The sequence below is a fragment of the Heptranchias perlo genome, chromosome 3, assembly GCF_035084215.1.
Source record: "Heptranchias perlo isolate sHepPer1 chromosome 3, sHepPer1.hap1, whole genome shotgun sequence".
Taxonomy (NCBI): Eukaryota; Metazoa; Chordata; class Chondrichthyes; order Hexanchiformes; family Hexanchidae; genus Heptranchias; species Heptranchias perlo.
In genome coordinates, this window is record NC_090327.1 from 98,731,681 (window position 1) to 98,753,076 (window position 21,396).

The 21,396-nt window shown below is 43.7% G+C and overlaps 1 protein-coding gene across 1 annotated transcript in view; it reads right to left on the reverse strand.

Annotated features, from left to right (window-relative positions):
* Positions 1 to 21,396, reverse strand: part of LOC137318085 (transcriptional activator GLI3-like) — a 371,554-nt gene that overhangs the window by 111,913 nt on the left and 238,245 nt on the right. The window contains exon 5 of the mRNA XM_067981056.1: positions 2,127 to 2,332. Coding sequence (XP_067837157.1) covers positions 2,127 to 2,332 — 206 coding nt within the window. The remainder of the gene's footprint in view (positions 1 to 2,126; positions 2,333 to 21,396) is intronic.

Here is a 21,396-nt window from a genome sequence, read left to right on the forward strand (position 1 = left end):
GAATTTATTATTAAGAACATAGTATCAGGACACTTAGAAAATCATATGATTAGGCAGAGTCAACACGGTTTTATGAAAGGGAAATCGTGTTTGACAAATCTATTAGAGTTTTTTGAGGGTGTAACTGCCAGGGTAGATAAGGGGGAACCAGTGGATGTAGTATATTTGGATTTTCAAAAGGCATTTGATAAGGTGCCACACAAGAGGTTGTTACACAAGATTAAGGCTCATGGGATTGGGGTAATGTATTAGCTTGGATTGAGGATTGGTTAGTGGACAGAAAACAGAGAGTAGGAATAAATGGGTCATTTTCGGGTTGGCAAGTTGTAACTAGTGGGGTGCCGCAAGGATTTTGGCCTCAGCTGTTTACAATATAGATAGCTGATTACTTAGATGAGGGGACCGAGTGTAATGCATTCAAGTTTGCTGACGAGACAAAGCTAGGTGGGAAATTAAGCTGTGAGAAGGACACAAAAAAAGGCTGAAAAGAGATATAGACACGTTAAGTGAGTGGGCGAGGAGGTGGCAGATGGAGTATAACGTGGGGAATTGTGAAATTATCCACTTTGGCAGGAAGAATAGAAAAGCAGAATATTTTTTAAAAAGGTGAGAGACTTAAGAAATGTTGTTAGTCAGAGGGATTTGGGTGTCCTTGTACATGAATCACAGAAAGTTAACATGCAGGTACAACAAGCAGTTAGGAAAGCAAATGGTATGTTGGCCTTTATTGCAAGGGATTTGGAGTATAAGAGTAAGGAGGTCTTGCTGCAATTATATAGGGCGTTGGTGAGACCACGCCTGGAGTACTGTGTACAGTTTTGGTCTCCTTACCTAAGGAAGGATATACTTGCCTTAGAGGGGGTGCAACGAAGGTTCACTAGATTGATTCCTGAAATGAGAGGGTTGTCCTATGAAGAAAGATTGAGTAGAATGGGCCTTTTTCTCTGGAGTTTAGAAGAATGAGAGGTGATGTCATTGAAATGTATAAAATCCTTAGAGGGCTTGATAGGGTAGATGCAGAGAGGCTGTTTCCCTTAGCTGGAGAGTCTAGAACTAAAGGTAATAGTCTCAATATAAGGGGTCAGCCATTTAGGACAGAGATGAGGAAACATTTCTTCACTTGGAGAGTTGTGAATCTTTGGAATTCTCTACCCCAGAGGGCTGTGGATGCCCAGTCGTTGAGTATATTCAAGTCTGAGATCGATCGATATTGACACTAAGGGAATCAAGGGATATGGGGATAGGGCGAGAAAATGGAGTAGCGGTAGAAGATCAGCCATGATCTTATTGAATGGCGAAGCAGACTCGAGGGGCCATATGGCCTACTCCTGCTCCTATTTCATATGTTCTTAATACAGATCTGTTTGAAATGAATTATGCAATTGCTCTAAAGGGGTGGTACCTTACAACTGAGGTGGCCAACCTGTTGCCCTTGAATCCCAGGCGATTCAGTCCTAATTGTGCTTATATTTCTTATTGCCTGATTTGTCCTCTTTGAATTTTGGAGGTTTGGAAGGGGCTGTTTTACTGATGTTGCCTCACCAGTGGATGAATCCTAATTATAACACCAAATTCTGTTACTATCAGCAACCTGAGAAATGTGGAAATTATTAGGAACATGCACTTAAATCTCAGGCAGACTCATACATATTCAAAAGTCAGGGTCTGATTAAATATTTTTAAAAACAATTTTAAAACCGTCTCCTATCCCAGCAACTTAGGTCTTTCAGCGACGTTACTGAGACACTGCATGGTTCCTAGGGTGAAATGCTTAGGATTCAAAACAACACTGAGAAGAATAATGTGCAGCAGGACCAGTTTAAAAAAATAGACAAGTCTTTTCTAAAACAGAATTTCACTTAAGCAATGAACTGTAATCTGCTGAGAAGGTTGAATATACATTAGATCCCCACAGTGATAAAATAAATAGCTGATTACTTAGAAGCCATCATAAATACATAATCATTTTAAAATGTTGCACTGTTAACATTATGCTTTGATTAAAAAGTTTTTTAATTATAAAATATTCACAGCATTATCTTTGTAACTTATTAAATTGATTCACATATTTTTACATTACGGTCTCTAATCCATTCTAAGGAAGCAAAACTTTACATGATGCTCACCGTCTGTAGGGCTGAGTCCCCTGGCTGCAGAGATCATTGACAGAGAGGGGCTGCTGTGTAGAGACCTAATGTAGTCCATATAAGGGTTAATGTATGGGTGCGGCGGGTTAAACACCGGCTCTGAGGTGCCGACGGGGGTTCTGTGTGGTGAAATTCTGATGAGCGAGATGTCAGAAAACGCTGGACTACCTGAAATGGAGGGAGGCCTGAAAGGGGAAATAAAATCACAGAGGGGAGCTGGTTAGGTTGGTAATTTTAAAAAAGTACTTTTAGAATGATTTCTCATCATCTAAGGAAGCTGGATTCCACAAATGAGACATACCATATGGTACTGCACATGAAGGTACTGCGGACATGTGAACTGTTATCAGAATATTCTCTGAAGTCAAAAACATGGACTGGAAACGTAGCCATTTTTTTCAGTGTTAAAGGATGGTGTAATACTGATACAATAATGCGCCTTACGCATGGTTTTGAAAAAAAAAATCTTTGAAAGACTGCAACTTGAGTTATGCTATGATAGAGGTAAGCAGGCATTCTGACACAGTTCTGTCGTCAGAACCTCATGCTGAAATGCAGTATTTAAAGCTGAGTGCCAGTGATCACAGCGAGCATGCTGAGACATCAGCAGAGCTCTCCCTCCCGCCCTCCTCTCTCGGGGAGGGCTTCTGTCTCCAGTAACCTGGTCCTCTAGAAAAGACAGTGATTAAAGCCCGTCATGTGCTAGCTGCGACACAGCGAGCTGACCCCACCTAATGCCTTTTGTCCCTTGTTTTTCCAATTAATTTACTGTGTAAGAAAAAGCCACTGGGAGCAGCTGTGAGAGCAGTGGGGGGAGCACATTCCTTTGATGCTATGAGAATGTAGCAGCAGATTTTTGCAGACCGTGATCATCAGTGTTTGCTGTTGGCACCAATCACCATGACAGACTGTAATCTGATGTGAGAAGCCAATTCCACTCAGTTATCAGTTACAAGGGACTCGAAATATCTGAATTTGACAAAGATCAAAGCTAATCTCCAGGGGAACTAAAACTCACTAAAACAAATTCGGAGGGTCAAGATGTGGCGAATAGCAACTCACTGTTCTTCTTCACTTGTCTATAACATTACACGCTAAGATACCTCAATTATTTACATATTTTGCCCTTTCTCTACATATGGAAAGGGTTATCAGTTATAATGATACGCAATCCTGGCAAAATGGCTAATGGCAATGCACAAAAATGTGATCGAATAGACATTATGAAATGCTCATAGTCGCTTGTATATTCAAGGGTTCGAGAACTAAATATAAACTATACATTGGTACCTTTTCAAACCCCTTCAATCATGGCAATGCACATAATAATTCAGTACAATTGTAGCAGTGTAATGTTGATGGAATTATAATGTGATGTAGTTCTGACACTGGCACATAATATTTGAAGAGCAATAATAAAGGTGGTTTCAGAGTTGAAGGGTTCTATACTGAAGATGCTGGCCTCTTGTGCTGCTTTAGAATAGCTTCCAGGCTAACCGCATTTGGAATGGATTAGCCACAGTGGATAAAGAGAGCCATGGCTCCGATTGCTTCCCTCGTAACCAATCTTTTCGCAAGTTTTACTTGAACCTTCAGTGGTCTCTCTCTTTCTTTCGCACTCCAGTAAATCAAATCATTTTTTAAAAGGTAGCAGATGAATACCTATAGTGTGATATCATGTGATAGTCACAAAACTAAAGGGGCCGCAACAGACTTTGCAGGGAAGGAGTGAATCTTAAGATTCATAAAAAACTGTTTTTAGTGGCAACAAACAGTGCCTCTGCACACTTTAAACTTTTATTTTTGGCCTTTAATACCATCATTACCCACAGCTCAAACCAGGCCCTTTGAAAACCAATGCAATCCTTTAGAAACATTCCTCCCCCACCCACGATTTTTATATCTAGGTAGATTTCCAAAAGCTACTCGTTTTGAAGAGATGATATGCAAAATTACAGCAGCAACAATTTGCATTTACATAGCACCTGTAGTAAAAGGTCCCAATCCGCATTAACAGGAACGTAATCAGACGAAAATTGACACCGAGCTAAAGAAGGAGACAGGTGACCAAACGCTTTGTCCCAGAGGTAAACTTTAAGCAGCGTCTTAAAGAAGGAGAGAGAGTTGGAGAAGTTTAGGAAGGGAATTGCAGAGTTTAGGGCCTAGATGGTTAAAGGCACAGCCACCATGGTGGGGTGAAGGAAGTGGGGGATGCACAAGAGGCCAGAGTTGGCGGAATGCAGAGTTCTCGGAGGGTTCGCTATCTCCCCGAGGTAAACTTGCTCCATCACCGGGTGCACCATTTGCAACATAGATTCTTGAGGGGATGTCATTAGGAAGTCAACACTTAAACAAGATCAGATTACATCCATCACATCTTTTTCAATTTGTGGGGGGATAGGGGGGAGGGAGGAAATAAAACAAACTGCACAGTGTTGATACACCTACACAGGACGCCCATCATTGGGATTTAACAGATGCATGAGGGTGACGAGCGTCAATCATCAATTTAAAGCAACCGCCAACCAATCAGAATGAAAAGACTAACCAGGTGTAACCTATATGAGCAGTATCGTTTCATCCATCTTGTTCAACCACTAAGATGTTACAGTTCAGTCACTGGATTTTAATCAGCAAGCAGGCGAATTTACAACCAAGCATCTTCAGACTCTCACCTACCAGTTGCTCATATTTAAGTGATTTGACCTTGATTGCCTGTAAAATATATGCTCCACATGTAACTCTGCACCTCCAGATTAGACTACTGTGTCTGAATAAATAGAAGGATGGAATGCTCCATTTCCCCTCTCAGCCCAATACAGATCGTCTTCGATATTCACACACGGCTGAGTCCAGACTTACAATTGGTAACATCTTCAGCACAGAAACCACATTTTATCTTGAAGGAACTCTCAGTGGCAGCTGCTACTGCATCGTTTTATTTTATGTGCAAAATCAACTGGACCTAGTAATAGGGGGGCAAAAGTTTCACTGAAGCTTACAGACATTAAAGAGGTAAAACTCTGTCCCACACGCCCAGCGGGGAGCCAAACTCGGAAGGGGTCGCGTGTAGGAGAACTTGGGCCACGGTGTTGTAGGCCTATCTCTGACCCCAAGCTCACATTGAATGTGGATCCCCCAGGACAATGTGGGACTGATGAGTTGACATACAAATCAGCACTTGCAGGTGGAGGAATCAGCGATAGCCAAAAATGTATATATAATTCAACGTTAGGAGACCAGAGAGCCAACTTGTCTTCAAAGTGACAATACAATTCAGTTCCACTATCATGTTATGTAGACACTCTTATCTCGTGATTTTTTTTTGCTCCTGAAGGGGAGGGATGTCAGTGCTGGGGAATGGAACACATTTCCCACATTTATCACTCAGTGTTGATATCATGCATTCAGAGCCTGGCTTCAGCACAGCCGTGCAGCATGAAGGCCCTTTCTTCTGTCCCTTAACGCCAGCTTCAGAAGAATACCCGCCACAGCACCAGTGCGGGATTTTTTTTCATTCCCCACATCCACCACCATTTTGACCTCTTCAAATGACAGTGCTGAATTCTGGGCAGTTCTGTGCTGTAGACTGTCTCCACTTGGAACTGGTGACTACCCCATGCTCACTTCAAGTAGGGCCTCTTAAACCAGCACTCAGGGGAGACTTTCACCTCAAGTTCAGACTGGATTCAAATCGTAGGTCCTAGAGGGGTGAGAGGCCAACGATGCTACTACACTATCGCATGCACGCTTTTAATGAATATGTACAGAAGACTCATCTAAAATAGAGTCCAAAGGAGAATGGATGGAAAATCGTACGGGCAGATCTCAAAACTCTAATTTCCGATCTGTGCTCCCAATGCACAAAGCTACGCACCAGGATCGTTAACTCCAAAAATAAACCCCAAGTGGGGTAAAAAGACCCACGTAATCCAGTACGAGTTAATGGTTTGCAGTATTAATTCATCATATCAAATTGCTCCCCCCACCACTGAGATATGTAACTACTAGTACTTCATTGTGTTATACTGCCCAAATTGCTCTCTTCATGGCACAACCCAAGTTTTGAAGGTTTAAATCCATAATTGTACCGCTGGGTATTTTTCACAGTAGAGAGAATATGAACACTTCACACAGGCACCTTTGCTTTTACTGAAATGATAACGACAGCACAAAGAGGCACTCAGGGAACGAACAACACAGGCAATGTATTACCAGGAGACACAAGACAAGTTTATCCTACCGAATCCCACTCTTTCACATACTGCATCACCCAACAGGACAAGCTGACGTACACGGCTGTGTGTGGAGGGTCACCTAGCAGAAGCCACTCTTGACGCTATTTACAGCACAGTTCATGAATAAGTGAATTTCTCCGTTGCGTTTACCAACTGGGAGTTTCTAGTACCATCTTATCCAATGTGCGCCCCTTTAACGAGGAAAGACACCATCCTAGGGAGCTTGCTGTAATATTGCTGTGGGGCACTGACTTGGCGCTGTCGCAAAGTGCAGTGACATTGTGAGTTTAGTGTTGCGGTGAAGGAATTTTCTGAGTTCAAAGCTGGAGCCCGCGCCTAACCTGCCTCCATAGCAAAGTGGAGGCAGACTCGCTGGAGCTGGTAGTCTTCAGTGTGACAACACTTAAGAGTGTGAATCCAGTATGGGAACAAGCCTGGTTTGCAAAGTGCTTGGCATGTTTTAAAGGTACCGGATCTCAATTCCTCTTATCCCACTTTCGTTACTTCTTCATCAATCAGTGAAAACGCTCTCACTGTTTAATCCTTCACAGCCTTGAACACCTTAACTGGCCACCCCTCTCTCCTCTCATTCCAATGAGAAATAGCCCTAACTTCTCAAGTCTTTGTTCATAATGATAACCCCCCCACCCTTATGTTATACCTTTTCCATTGCTAAATTCTGTCCATTACAACTGATGGGCAGAAGTGTCATAATGGTACCCAAAAGCATCAGCTACACATTGTGAGAGGCTAAAAGAGAAAATGATTAAATATTCCACCTCTTCACCATCTATTTTTAAGGTCTGCCTATTTTTATGGTGCTATATGAAGAACAATCTTTGTTTGCCTCGGTAGATTAGTCTTTATTTGGTTTCTTGACCACAATATCAAAAGAAGACCCCTTTCAACTACAGAATCAAGCACAATTAAAATGGTTCCACGCAAGTCATTTTAAATAATGAGTTTAAAAAGAAACTGGAAGATCTGCTGTTCATGTGTTATTCATATGTGCACATCATAAAAAAGAACGACACCAAAAGCTAATAGGCCCCTGTGCTTCACGGGCCAAATGCCTTGATGGGGCTGGGAACACGATTTGTTTCTAAAGTTGCAGAGATTAATTTGTAGCTCTGCTCCATCTCCTGTACCTCCCCTCTTCTTTTTTTAAAAAAACTGTTTCCTCTTTATTTTCCTTTCTTTGCTTGTTGCAGTTGTGTCTTATTTTGTCAATTCTTGTAGTGCTCGGGTACTGCATCTCTTCCCCCCCGCCCCCATCCCCCAAAAAGGATAAAATGTTTTAGATTTGTAATGGTCAAAGAGCCGATGATATTGAATGGTCTCATTTTTAAATGTTCATTTAAACTGTGATATCTTACAACATGCAAATAAAGTTTATATTACTAGATTTTGTTTGAAAATGTAATTTGTGGATCACATGACCCCATTGTCCCCATTTTAAGCAGCATCATCAGCAGAAATTTCTGGCAATGCAAGACAGGACTCACTGGATAAATTAAGAGATATCAAGGCAGCTGTGTTTCACAAGTATCACAATATTTGTTATTTATTTCAATAATTGCTTTAACCTTATTTTTTGGAAGTGACAGTACACTTGGCTGTCCATCAAACCAAATACTTTCATAATAGACCATACCAGGCAATTCACAGAGTCAACTTCATGAAATACCCCAGTCAGATCCATCAGTCCCCTTGGCACGCTGATGTGTTTGGGAGCTCCATTCGTTGATTATCAATCAACCCACTTGGCCAAAGACTGTTGGAGTCATCCAGCTGGCAGTACTGTAACAATCTGTTGTCAAATTCTACTCTGCTTCTGCTTAGTTTGTGCCAACTGTCGCAGAACATAATGCAGCAATATGTCAATCACTCAAAAACCACTTCAGAGTACCTTCTGGAACAACTGGAGTCACTGGCCAAATGTAAGTGACTGGCAGTGTAGAGTACTACTGTGACAGAGACAGAGAGACAGAGAGATTAAGATTAAACCAGGTGTACCAGCACTGCTTTCCTCAGCACTTTTACTACCAAATCAGCAAGGAAGGACCACTGGCAAAAGAACCAAAGGTGAGATGAGGAAAAACTTTTTTACACAGCAAGTGGTTAGGATCTGGAATGCACTGCCAGAGGGGGTCGTGGAGGCAGATTCAATCATGACCTTCAAACAAGAACTGGATAAGTACTTGAAAGGAAATTATTTGCAGGACTACGGGGATAGGGTGGGGAGTGGGACTAGCTGGATTGCTCTTGCATAGAGCCGGCACGGACTTGATGGGCTGAATGGCCTCCTTCCGTTCTTTTACCTTTCTATGATTCTATTTAGCTTGCCAGTGAAACTGCCTCATTTACTTTGGCTAACACCTGAAGATCTTATAATGACCTAGATTTATAATTCATGGATACCATACTGTCACTTCTTTTCATTGGTCCCACAGTTTCAATCTGAACATGATTTGTTTTTGCATTATCCTCACAGTTCACCAGACTTGATCCAGAGCTGCAATACCTGTTGTCAATCTCAGACAGATAACAACTGCCATTTTTTAAATCATGAGTCCTTACAAGGCTTGAACAAGCTGGAAAATGCTTATGGTCTACTCTGGAAATTCAGTCTTGAAACTTATAAAAAATATTTTGTTCAGTTGCACACTCACCACTAGCATTCCTAATAAGAGATTTAATAGGACTGCAATGAGTGATCCTTCACTTCACCATAAAATTGAATCAAAAAAATGGTGTATGGCATAGCACATGTGAAGCAGCGATATACAGCGCCACTAAGTCATGAGATCTGGCTGTCAAGCACTTGGCACACAAGGCAACTCATGTACCCACCTCACCTGGCTTTTAATGACAGGACTGGGCTCGTCCCCCATCATCACACCCACAACAACTACAACTCATCTGCAGACTCGATGCGAGACTGTGGACTCCATCATCAACTCGCAGAATTTCTGGTCTTGGCCATGTTGCAGCAGTGAGCATCAGGCACAAGCCAGGCACTTCTCTCACAGAGGGAGGGAGAGATGTCATTTGTTGCTGATCATACACCCCCAGCAGTCGGTTCAGAGCATAAGGACCATAACAGAGATCTACTCATGAAGGCAGAGGGGATGGCCGGGGTACTAAACGAGTATTTGCATTTGTCTTTACCAAGGAAAATGATGCTGCCAGGGTCTCTGTAAAGAAAGATATAGTTGAGATACTGGATGGGCTAAAAATTGATAAAGAAGAGGTATTAGAAAGGCTAGCTGTACTTAAAGTAGATAAGTCACCCGGTCCGGATGGGATGCATCCTAGGTTGCTGAGGGAAGTAAGGGTGGAAATTGCGGAGGTACTGGCCATAATCTTCCAAACATCCGTAGATACAGGGGTGGTGCCTGGGGAGAATTGCAAATGTTACACCCTTGTTCAAAAAAGGGTATAAGGATAAACCTAGCTATAGGCCAGTCAGTATAACCTCAGTGGTGGGGAAACGTTTAGAAACGATAATCCAGAACACAATACTCTAGTAGTTAACAGTCACTTGGACAAGGGTGGATAGATTACGGAAACCCAGCATGGATTTGTTAAAGGCAAATCGTGTTTAACTAACCTGATAAGAGTTTTTTGATAAGGTACCAGAGAGAACAGATGAGGGCAATGCAGTTGATGTGGTGTACATGGACTTTCAAAAGGCGTTTGATAAAGTGCCGCATGGTAGGCTTATCATCAAGATTGCGGCCCATGGAATAAAGGGGCCAGTAGCATGGAAACAGAATTGGTTGAGTGACAGGAAACAGAGAGTAGTGGTGAATGGTTGCTTTTCGAACTGGAGGGAGGTGTACAGTGGTGTTCCCCAGGGGTCGGTGCTGCTTTTCTTGATATGTATTAATGACTTGGACTTGGGAGTACAGGGCACAATTTCAAAATTTGCAGTTGACACAAAACTTGGAAGGGTAGTAAACAATGAGGAGAATAGTGATAGATTTCAAGAGGATATAGACAGGCTGGTGGCATGGACGAACACGTGGCAGATGAAATTTTACGCAGAAAAATGCAAAGTGATACATTTTGGTAGGAAGAACGAGGAGAGGCAATATAAACTAGAGGGCACAACTCTCAAAAGGGTACAGAAATAGAGCGATCTGGGGGTATATGTTCCCAAATCGTTGAAGGTGGTAGGGCAGGTTGAGAAAGCGGTTAAAAAAGCATACGGGATCCTGGGCTTTGTAAATACAGGCATAGAGTACAAAAGTATGGAAGTCATGATGAACCTTTATAAAACACTGGTTCGGCCACAACTGGAGTATTATGTCCAGTTCTGGGCACCGCATTTTAGGAAAGATGTTAAGGCCTTAGAGAGGGTGCAGAAGAGATTTACTAGAATGATTCCAGGGTTGAGGAACTTTAGTTACATGGGTAGACTGGAGAAGCTGGGGTTGTTCTCCTTGGAACAGAGACAGTTGAGAGGAGATTTGATAGAGGTATTCAAAATCATGAAGGGTCTAGACAGAGTAGATAGAGTGGAACTCTTCCCATTGGCAGAAGGGTCAAGAACCAGAGAACATAAATTTAAGGGATTGGCAAAAGAACCAAAGGTGACATGAGGAAAAGCTTTTTTACACAACGAGTGGTTAGGATCTGGAATGCACTGCCCAAGGGTGTGGTGGAGGCAGATTCAATCATTGCCTTCAAAAGGGATTTGGATAAGTACTTGAAAGGTAAAATTTGCAGGGCTACGGGGATAAGTCAGGGGAGTGGGACTAGCTGGATTGCTCTTGCATAGAGCCGGCGCGGACTTGATGGGCCGAATGGCCTCCTTCTATGCTGTAACCATTCTATGATTCTATAAGAGTCTCAGCACATTGCAGAAACACTTCTGGAGGTGCCAGTTTGACTCAGTTGGTAGCACCCTCGCCTCTGAGTCAGAAGATTGTGGGTTCAAATCCCATTCCAGAAACGTGTGCACAAAATCTAGGCTGACACTCCAGCACTACGTTCCTAGAGTGGGACTTGAACCCACTATGTTCTGACTCAGCTAAACTGGCACCTCCAGATGTGTTTCTGCAATGTGCTAAGACCCATGGTGCTGCAGAACCAGTCCCATTTACAGTGTTTGTCATCTTTTGGACAAGATGTTAAACCGAGGCCCTGTGACGTAAAAAATACTACGGCACTATTTCGAAGAAGAGCAGGGGAGCTCTCCCGGTCGCCTGGCCAATATTTCTCCCTCAAACAACATCAGTAAAATGGATTATATGGTCATTACTGTTTGTAGGTCCTTGTTGTACACAAATTGGCTATCGCGTTTCCCACATTACAACAGTGACTACACTTCTAAAGTACTTTGTTGGCTGTAAAGCGCTTTATAAATGTTGTATAAAAGCGAAAGGTGCTATATAAATGCAGGTTATTTCTACTGCAATACAAACCGGCCTTCAGTCTGACTGTAATATTCTAGGATTCCCAGTCACATCTCTGTGCACCCAACTGCAGGGATCAGAAACACATTTTACTACCTGGAAGCTTTTTTCTGGAGTGCAGTTAATTACTCATAATGGTTTGATTGACATTTACAGAGTTACTCTAAGCACTAATTAGCAAGTACTGCTTAATGCTCCACGTTCCCGTAACAAACAGCAAGTCAGCTAATTCACACGCAATCCTGTAAACACAAGAAAATCAGGAAGTGCATTTCCTTTCTCGGGCTTCCTGCTCCACACTAGGACTTCAGCCAAAAAAAAATACAGCTTTTTAAAGTAACAGAGATAATTCTCTTCTCTCGCCCCATAAAAGGGGGGCAGGGGAAATATTGCTAAATAATAAACACGTATGAACTGCTTTGGCGTGTTTTTCTATGTTATATGTATGATATAAATACAAGTTGTTGTTGGTTCCACTGACACTCGCTCTCTGGTATCTTACCAAATACCATTCTGCCTGTGTGAGCTAGAACCGTGAGTGCCATCACATCCTGCCCTCAATCGAAGCACTTGGCGGGGGGCGGGTTGGTGACTGGACAGCGATGGGGAACAGGAACACCGGCTGATTTTTCTCTCCAAACCGGTGATGTCCCCTACCGTCGTCCCGCCCGAGAGCAGCGAACTCAGGGGGGGAATGGGGTTCAAACGTGGGACCCTCTTGGTCGGCGTGGTTGAGCCGCTCGCTGGATAAAGTGGCCATGCCCTTTGCTACATTTTAAACTTTATTCTTGATCACACAGATGCCACATTTATTGTTAGAGCCAGAGATACGGGTTCCAAGAGACCCGGCCATCCATTCGAAATGCAAGTTTGAAACATTGCAACCGACTTCAATACAACCTGCCCGCCTATCTGTGCAGTTCATCTGGCCGTGTTTGATGTAAAGGAAGATCAGCAACAGCAGTCTGCAAACAGGGTCAAAAACAGAGGGAAGTGTACATTGTCCCTGGTTAGCTTTGCAGAGTTTGAATGAAATCCAGCTCAAGATGGCTGATACTGTTTTTATATAATGCACCCAAACATTTAACCAAAGCATTCAAACCTTGTTATAAACAGTGCTGCTCATAAAGGGTTAATAATGGCCAAGTAAACCAACACTGACTGGGATCTGACACACATAAAACACTCAATAAACCTACAGAAGATGTAGCTTTATTTTCAGGGCCCTTTTTAAATTCCTAACCGGTTGCCTCCTTATTACTTCGAAAGAGGCAGGCAGCATCCTGATCTGTGAGGTGCTGAATCTCATCACGTTGCCGGAGTCACTCACAGTGATGAGAGCAGCGTGTAAGTGCCACATTAATGTGAGAATAGTACAACAAGCAACTGCACTTCCAAAAGGTTCAGTCACTTCAATGTCACAAGTCCCCCTCACACTTAATGTTGTTAAAGCCAGTTAATCGAATAAACATTTGTTTAACGTTTGGTCTCATTTCCGAGCACGTCATGAGAATGTGGAGAATTTTTCAGCGGGTGTCGTCGGCCGTTATCGCAGTGACTAATGTGCCGTATGGTCATTATAAGCTCAGTGTGTCCAACTCAAAAATTACTCTCAGGATGAATGATAGTGTCTGCTTGCATGCTGATTGGAATTGGATGATGATTGATTGGAAGAAAGTGGAACTACAAGTGCTGTATGCAAACAAGCTGCGACTGGGTCTGCATCGGAGTGTCAGAAAGGTTCAAAAACTCCAAGGCTATTACTTGTTTACATATTTAATGAAATACTTATCAGCATTTATTCCAAGAGGAGACACGTTCCCCATATATTTCCGCGAGCAACCCTAACTTCTGGTGGAAATTGAAGCGGCTTTGTGTCAAGTACAGCTAAATCCTGCCTCTCCATGTCAAGCCTCAGCAAGAAAATTACTGTGCAGGCGATAAGGCTTAAAGATAGAATAAAAAGTGACTCTACTCAATTTACACCGCAATATTGGTATGACTGAATATTTTTCATTCAGGTAACCGATACGATCACTAAACTGCGCTGCAGATAAATAAAGGAGCTTCTGTCAAGAATAAACGCCATTAATCATGAAGTCTTGCCATCTCAGTAGCTGTCCCACTGATCTGCACACATACAATTGCAAGTGGTAACTGACCCGCTCTCTTCCCTCTCGCTGTTTCATTCATTGCTGGAGCTCTCTTTTCTCCTTCCTAAATGAATGTGGCTACCTCACTGCACGTTCATGATCCTTTATTTTGGAATTATAGACAGAAATCTCAGTTATGGAAAAAGAATTGAGCTTGAAAGCTGCACTTTGTAAAATGCAACACCCAAACCCTAATTACAAAGCATTTGCAATTTTTAATTTCCTCAAAAGAAAATTAAATTCAAAATTCAGCATATTTATGGAGAACCCAGACTTAACTGCCAAAGAAGAGCGAGGGGATTCGTGAAAAATACTTAAACAGGGCTCAAAATGTCATTGTTAATCTTGCTCTGATTAAACTGAAAACCCCTCTGCATCCCTTGATGTTTGCGCCACAATTGTAGAGAGGAAAGACTTAAGTTCAGACATACGTATTGTGAGAAACCAGCTCGTTCAAGTCACTTACACCTCTCTGAATAGAATTCACAGGACACTCTAACAGACTTTGGTGTTGCACCAAACATCTCTCTCTCCCCCTCCTTCCCTGCATCAATCTGTACAGGCCTGCACTATCAGCCTTACGAATGTAACGCATCTAGCGTAGAAAATGGAGCGTCCATCACAGGAAGGAAGGGGAGACAAAAAAGGAAAGGGGGCAGTGAACTATACATTCTGTCACAGGAATGCAATGTTGTTTCATGAGGTCCACGAACAGCATTCTTGTAAGAGAAGCGAGTAACCAAAGGCTCTTCTTATGGACGACTGACTTACGGGAGAATGCATTACACACAAACAGTTATATTGCTATGTTTTGAGTAAATGAAGAGTATGATGTATTACTACTGTTAAAGCTGACAAACTGGAGGAGGCACAGAATGTTTTAAATTCCTTTCATTAATAGTTGAAGTGAGTACACAGTGGACAATCCTGCTCCGTACTCAATGACTTTCGCGCTAAGATTACTGACAGGAATTTCACCCCAGGTCTCCCATATCCGACAGTAATACTCCTGAGGGTCACTGAAATAACTTTTTTTTAAAAAAGTTCATGGGATGCAGGGCAACATAATTTATTGCCCATCCCTAGATGCCCCTGAGAGCATTGAGTCAACCACAGTGTGGGACTGGAATTATGTGTATGCCAGACCAGATAGGGGTGGTAGATTCTCTTCTATTGAGGGCTTTAATGGACCTATTGGGTATTTATTTAATTACTGTTTGTAGGAGGTTGCTGGGCGCAAATTGACTGCCCAGTTTCCTACATTACAACTGTGATTACACTTCAAAAGTACTTCATTGGCTGTGCAGTGTTTTGGGGGCGTCCTGAGGTCTGACAGGCCCAATATTAATGCAAGTCTTTCTCTTTTTTAAACAAAAATCCAGCAGCTTTCCTGGTCATTTTTTCAATTTTCCAACGCCATGGTGGGCTTTGAACTCACAACCTGTGTTACTAGTTCAGTAACATAACCACTAAACTCCTATACCATAAGTCCCCATAAATACTATAGATTATCCTCTGGTTACATCCGTATTCAAAACTGCGGTGTCAAACATCACTTTCATCTACAGAATTACAATTTGCAATTTGTGAAAATGGAAAGGTTAAAAAATGAAAAACAGCCCCACATATAAGAAAATATTCAGTAAAACAGCATCATTTATCAACAAATTCCAAGTAAAAGTTCAAGTAATGGAAGAAGACAGTCCAGTCACAATTTCTTATTCAATTCTGTAGCACTTACATAACTAAGGAATGCAAGGATACATTTTCTGTGTGCGTGCTCCTGGCGCAGAGCTTCGCCCACTGGGAGCGCCTATCGGGAAATTGCTCGCTCGGAGCCCACAATTTTTGCCCATTCATTTTAACGGAACGAAAAACGTAAGTTTTGCCGATAGGCAGCCCCGGTGGCTGAGTCCACGCGTCTGGGACATGCGAGGGGAAAATGTACCCTACAGGAACAAGTAAGGACAGACTGGTTTCAACATCATTCTTTAAGTAATGGCGTTGTCCTTTGCAGTGATAAGATGCCGATTCATTTTCAGCTGGATGTTTCCAACACATGATCTCAGCCAGAACCTCTGGGGCACGAAACCCAGCTGAGGAAAGTAGTAATAGAGAAATCAATAGACACGTCCTTATGTGCCTCCTAGTACTCGGATTAAAGCAACATAGATAGAGGCCAGGGAGCGGATCTCCTGCCTGTCAACCTGGATCGGGAACGATGCCCGCGGGACCGGGATGGGGAGGGTGGTTACATCTGCGGGAAGGGAACATAAATAGAGAAAAATAATGCAGATTTTAGCACAAGCCTATCGGTGTTGCCACTTTATAAATAACTAATTGGTTCAAAATTCTAAATCATTATAATGTTAAAAAAAGAACGACATAGCTGGAAGATTTAGAGAGTTCATCTTTTTTTTAAAATGAACATTACCGTTCTTGAGAACAACTTGAACTAGGTGGATTTTAGGACCCAGCGGAAATGCATTAACTACATTTAACCCATGGTTCTCCTTGAAGCGAGGAAATTAAAGCTCCCATAGCAAGTTTTAAAGGCAGTTTATTCCGTCATTTGAGACACTGCAATTGAATTCAGCATATGTACTGCAATCAGGGCTTTTTAAGGAGCCAGCTGGAGGTGAAGCAGTGCCTTCTTACCTCTCTGCTGCCAGCTTTTTAAGCTAGTTTGACCCATACTGATAAAATGAAATGTAATCATCTTTAAGTTGCATTATTCATAGGAGTAGAAAGTACATGTAATTGTCAGCAGTGCACACCGGACAAGTCCCTGGCTCTATAAGGTGGCAACGCGACGTGCAACATTGGCGGAGTATGAAGAGCTGCTGTTCGACCGAGCTTCTAGGGGCCACACTTCTGCACTTACTGCCAATCACTTCCATGCAGCTAGGGACATACAAGCCGAGGGGGGAAATTCTTCAAATGTCAACCCCAATGTGTAAAATGGATTGAAACTCATTCCCCGGCTCTAACAGTCGGTAGCAACAAAAAAATACTGTTTCCACAGTCTTCACCAGCTTAAAAGAAACGGCGCCCGGATCTCTCAGTGCAAGTTTGTAATACGTTCAGGCACTTGCCCATCCTGTTATTTTGGAGTGGGAAGGGAAAGAAAATGGTCACCATATATGCAGACTCTAATGATGCTGGGAAACATGGCAGTTGCCATCCAGCTCTCTCTTAACAGCCAGGCGTAGAGAGCAGAGGAGCACAGTCCCTAGTTCCAAGCCTGGGTGAGGCGACCATCAGGTGGCAGTTTGGGGCGTGCAAGTTCGCTCACACTGAGCAAAGCATTGCACCCTCAAAATTACCATTAGGGGAGCAGTTACTTCCCAGCTGCTCCCAAGATCGGCACTGAAGCCTGATTCACTTATTTGGGTTCATTCCTCCCCCCACCAATTGCCCTACCCCGCTCAAAAAACCGTTATTCCCAACTGCAGATAAAAGCAACTATACAGGTATAAGTTAGAGATAACGCTCAATTGAGTTGAGGTCCACGGTAAAAAGCAACTAGCTGATAATTGGAGAACTAGGAAAAGTTGGAATGAAGAAGTAATCATGCAAGCAAAAGTAAATCAACTGGAAGAATTAGGAGACCCACAGCCCCGAGGAATGTAAATCATGCAGAAAAGCAGTTGTCAAAGTGAGGCCAGCGAACAGCGTGGGAAGAAACAAAAATAAACAGTTCAGCAAAAGAAAACAAAGGCAGTCAAATGCTGGTGTTTCTTCCGCTTGAATACATTCAATCTTCAGCGCTGGATATTGCAAACCCATCAAAGGAGCCTCTTAAGAAGTAAAACATCAATGAACAAAAAAAATTAGGTAGGTATCCGCAGTGTGGAACATTTACTAAATGTTTCCCTCCGACAGGCTGGAGATGCTGCATTAGCTGTTCAATGCCTACAGGTTTCTATTATTTCCTTGTGTCCAGAGAACATTTCTATTCATTTCCAGCAATATCCAAAATCTCTCCCCCCCCCCTCCCCCACACACTATTCAAGCAGCTTGCAGCAATTAAGTATTGTTTGCTCCCGAAAATCCATCTGACCCGCAAAAAAAATAGTCTTCATTTCAGGACAGAAAAGGCAGCCTAAACGTAGTGCCATATGCAGTTTACTCTTCAGTCAGAGCTTGCTAATTCAAATTATCGGATCATTCAAACTTTTAAGCACTATATTCCCCCGTTTGCTGTGTTGTTCATATGCTTAATTCAAATCTTGGGATAATTAAATTTTTAGCAGAAAAATTACTTCAAATTATCAGTAGGCTATATAAAAAGACTTGCATTTATATGGCGCCTTTTACAACCTCAGGACATCCCAAAGTGCTTTACAGCTAATGAAATACTTTTGAACTGTAGTCACTGTTGTAATGTAAGGAAGCACAGCAGCCAATTTGCACACAGAGAGGTCCCAATAACCAGATAATCTGTTTTAGTGATGCTGGTTGAGGGATAAATATTGGTCATTATATACACGCAAACACTTTTAGGCTAACCTTTTATTTATTCGTTCATGGGATGTGGCGTCGCTGGCAAGGTCAGCATTTATTGCCCATCCCTAATTGCCCTTGAGAAGATGGTGGTGAGCCGCCTTCTTGAACGGCTGCAGTCCCTGTGGTGAAGGTTCTCCCACAGTGCTGTTAGGAAGGGAGTTCCAGGATTTTGACCCAGCGACGATGAAGGAACGGCGATATATTTCCAAGTTGGGATGGTGTGTGACTTGGAGGGGAACGTGCGGGTGGTGTTGTTCCCACGTGGCTGCTGCCCTTGTCCTTCTAGGTGGTAAAGGTCGCGGGTTTGGGAGGTGCTGTCGAAGAAGCCTTGGCGAGTTGCTGCAGTGCATCCTGTGGATGATACACACTGCAGCCACGGTGCGCCGGTGGTGAAGGGAGTGAATGTTTAGCATCGTGGATGGGGTGCCAATCAAGCGGGCTGCTTTGTCCTGGATGGTGTCGAGCTTCATGAGTGTTGTTCAGGCAAGTGGAGAGTATTCCATCACACTCCTTACTTGTGCCTTGTAGATGGTGGAAAGGCTTTGGGGAGTCAGGAGGTGAGTCACTCGCCACAGAATACCCAGCCTCTGACCTGCTCTTGTAGCTACAGTATTTATATGGTTGGTCCAGTTAAGTTTCTGGTCAATGGTGACCCCAGGATGTTGATGGTGGGGGATTCGGTGATGGTAATGCCATTGAATGTCGAGGGGAGGTAGTCAGACTCTCTCTTGTTGGAGATGGTCATTGTCCGGCACGAATGTTACTTGCCCCTTATCAGCCCAAGCCTGGATGTTGTCCAGGTCTTGCTGCATGCGGGCTCGGGCTGCTTCATTATCTGAGGGGTTGCGAATGGAACTGAACACTGTGCAATCATCAGCGAACATCCCCATTTCTGACCTTATGATGGAGGGAAGATCATTGATGAAGCAGCTGAAGATGGTTGGGCCTAGGACACTGCCCTGAGGAACTCCTGCAGCAATGTCCTGGGCAGAGATGATTGGCCCCCAACAACCACTACAATCTTCCTTTGTGTCAGGTATGACTCCAGCCACCAGAAAGTTTTCCCCGATTCCCATTGACTTCAATTTTACTAGGGCTCCTTGGTGCCACGCTCGATCAAATGCTGCCTTGATGTCAAGGGCAGTCACTCTCACCTCACCTCTGGAATTCAGCTCTTTTGTCCAAGTTTGGACCAAGGCATGGAGCCGAGTGGTCCTCGCGGAATCCAAGCTGAGCATCGGTGAGCAGGTTATTGTTGAGTAAGTGCCGCTTGATAGCACTGTCGTTACACCTTCCATCACTTTGCTGATGATTGAGAGTAGACTGATGGGGCGGTAATGGGCCGGATTGGATTTGTCCTGCTTTTTGTAGACAGGACTTACCTGGGCAATTTTCCACATTGTCGGGTAGATGCCAGTGTTGTAGCTGTACTGGAACAGTTTGGCTAGAGGCGCGGCTAGTTCTGGAGCACAAGTCTTCAGCACTACAGCCGGGATGTTGTCGGGGCCCATAGCCTTTGCTGTATCCAGTGCATTCAGCCGTTTCTTGATATCACGTGGTGTGAATCGAATTGGCTGAAGACTGGCTTCTGTCATGGTGGGAATATTGGGAGGAGGCCGAGGTGGATCATCCACTCGGCACGTCTGGCTGAAGATGGTTGCAAACGTTTCAGTCTTGTCTTTTGCACTCACGTGCTGGACTCTGCCATCATTGAGGTTGGGGATGTTTACAGAGCATCCTCCTCCAGTTAGTTGTTTAATTGTCCACCATTCACGACTGGATGTAGCGGGATTGCAGAGCTTTGATCTGATCCGTTGGTTGTGGAATCGCTTAGCTCTGTCTATAGCGTGTTGCTTCCGTTGTTTAGCATGCATGTAGTCCTGAGTTATAGCTTCACCAGGTTGGCACCTCATTTTAAGGTACGCCTGTTGCTGCTCCTGGCATGCTCTTCTACACTCCTCATTGAACCAGGGTTGGTCCCCTGGCTTGTTGATAATGGCAGAGTGAGGAATATGCTGGGCCATGAGGTTGCAGATTGTGCTGGAATACAATTCTGCTGCTGCTGATGGCCCACAGTGCCTCATGGGTGCCCAGTTTTGAGCTGCTAGATCTGTTCTGAATCTATCCCATTTCGCACGGTGATAGTGCCACACAACACGTTAAATGGTGTCCTCAGTGCGAAGACAGGACTTCGTCTCCACGAGAACTGTCCAGTGGTCACTCCTACCAATACTGTCTTGGACAGATACATCTGCGACAGGTAGATTGGTGAGGACGAGGTCAAGTAGGTTTTTCCCTCGTGTTGGTTCGCGCTCCACCTGCCGCAGGCCCAGTCTGGCAGCTATATCTTTCAGGACCCGGCCAGCTCGGTCAGTAGTGGTGCTACCGAGCCACTCTTGGTGATGGACATTGAAGTCCCCCACCCAGAGTACATTCTGTGCCCTTGCTACCCTCAGTGCTTCCTCCAAGTGGTGCTCAACATGGAGGAGGACTGATTCATCAGCTGAGAGAGAGCGGCAGGTGGTAATAAGCAGAATGTTTCCTTGCCCATATTTGACCTGATGCCATGAGATTTCATGGGGTCCGGAGTCAATGTTGAGGACTCACAGGGCCATGCCCTCCTGACTGTATATCACTGTACCGCCACCTCTGGTGGGTCTGTCCTGCCGGTGGGACAGGACATACCCAGGGATGGTGATGGAAGAGTCTGAGACTTTGGCTGAAAGGTATGATTCTGTGAGTATAGCTATGTCAGGCTGTTGCTTGACTAGTCTGTGGGACAGCTCTCCCAATTTTGGGGCAAGTCCCCAGATTTTAGTGAGGAGGACTTTACAGGGTCAACTGGGCTTCGTATGCCTTTGTCATGTCCGGTCGGTTTTATTCTTATTATGACTTTCTGTAGCAAGATTGTACAACTGAGTGGCTT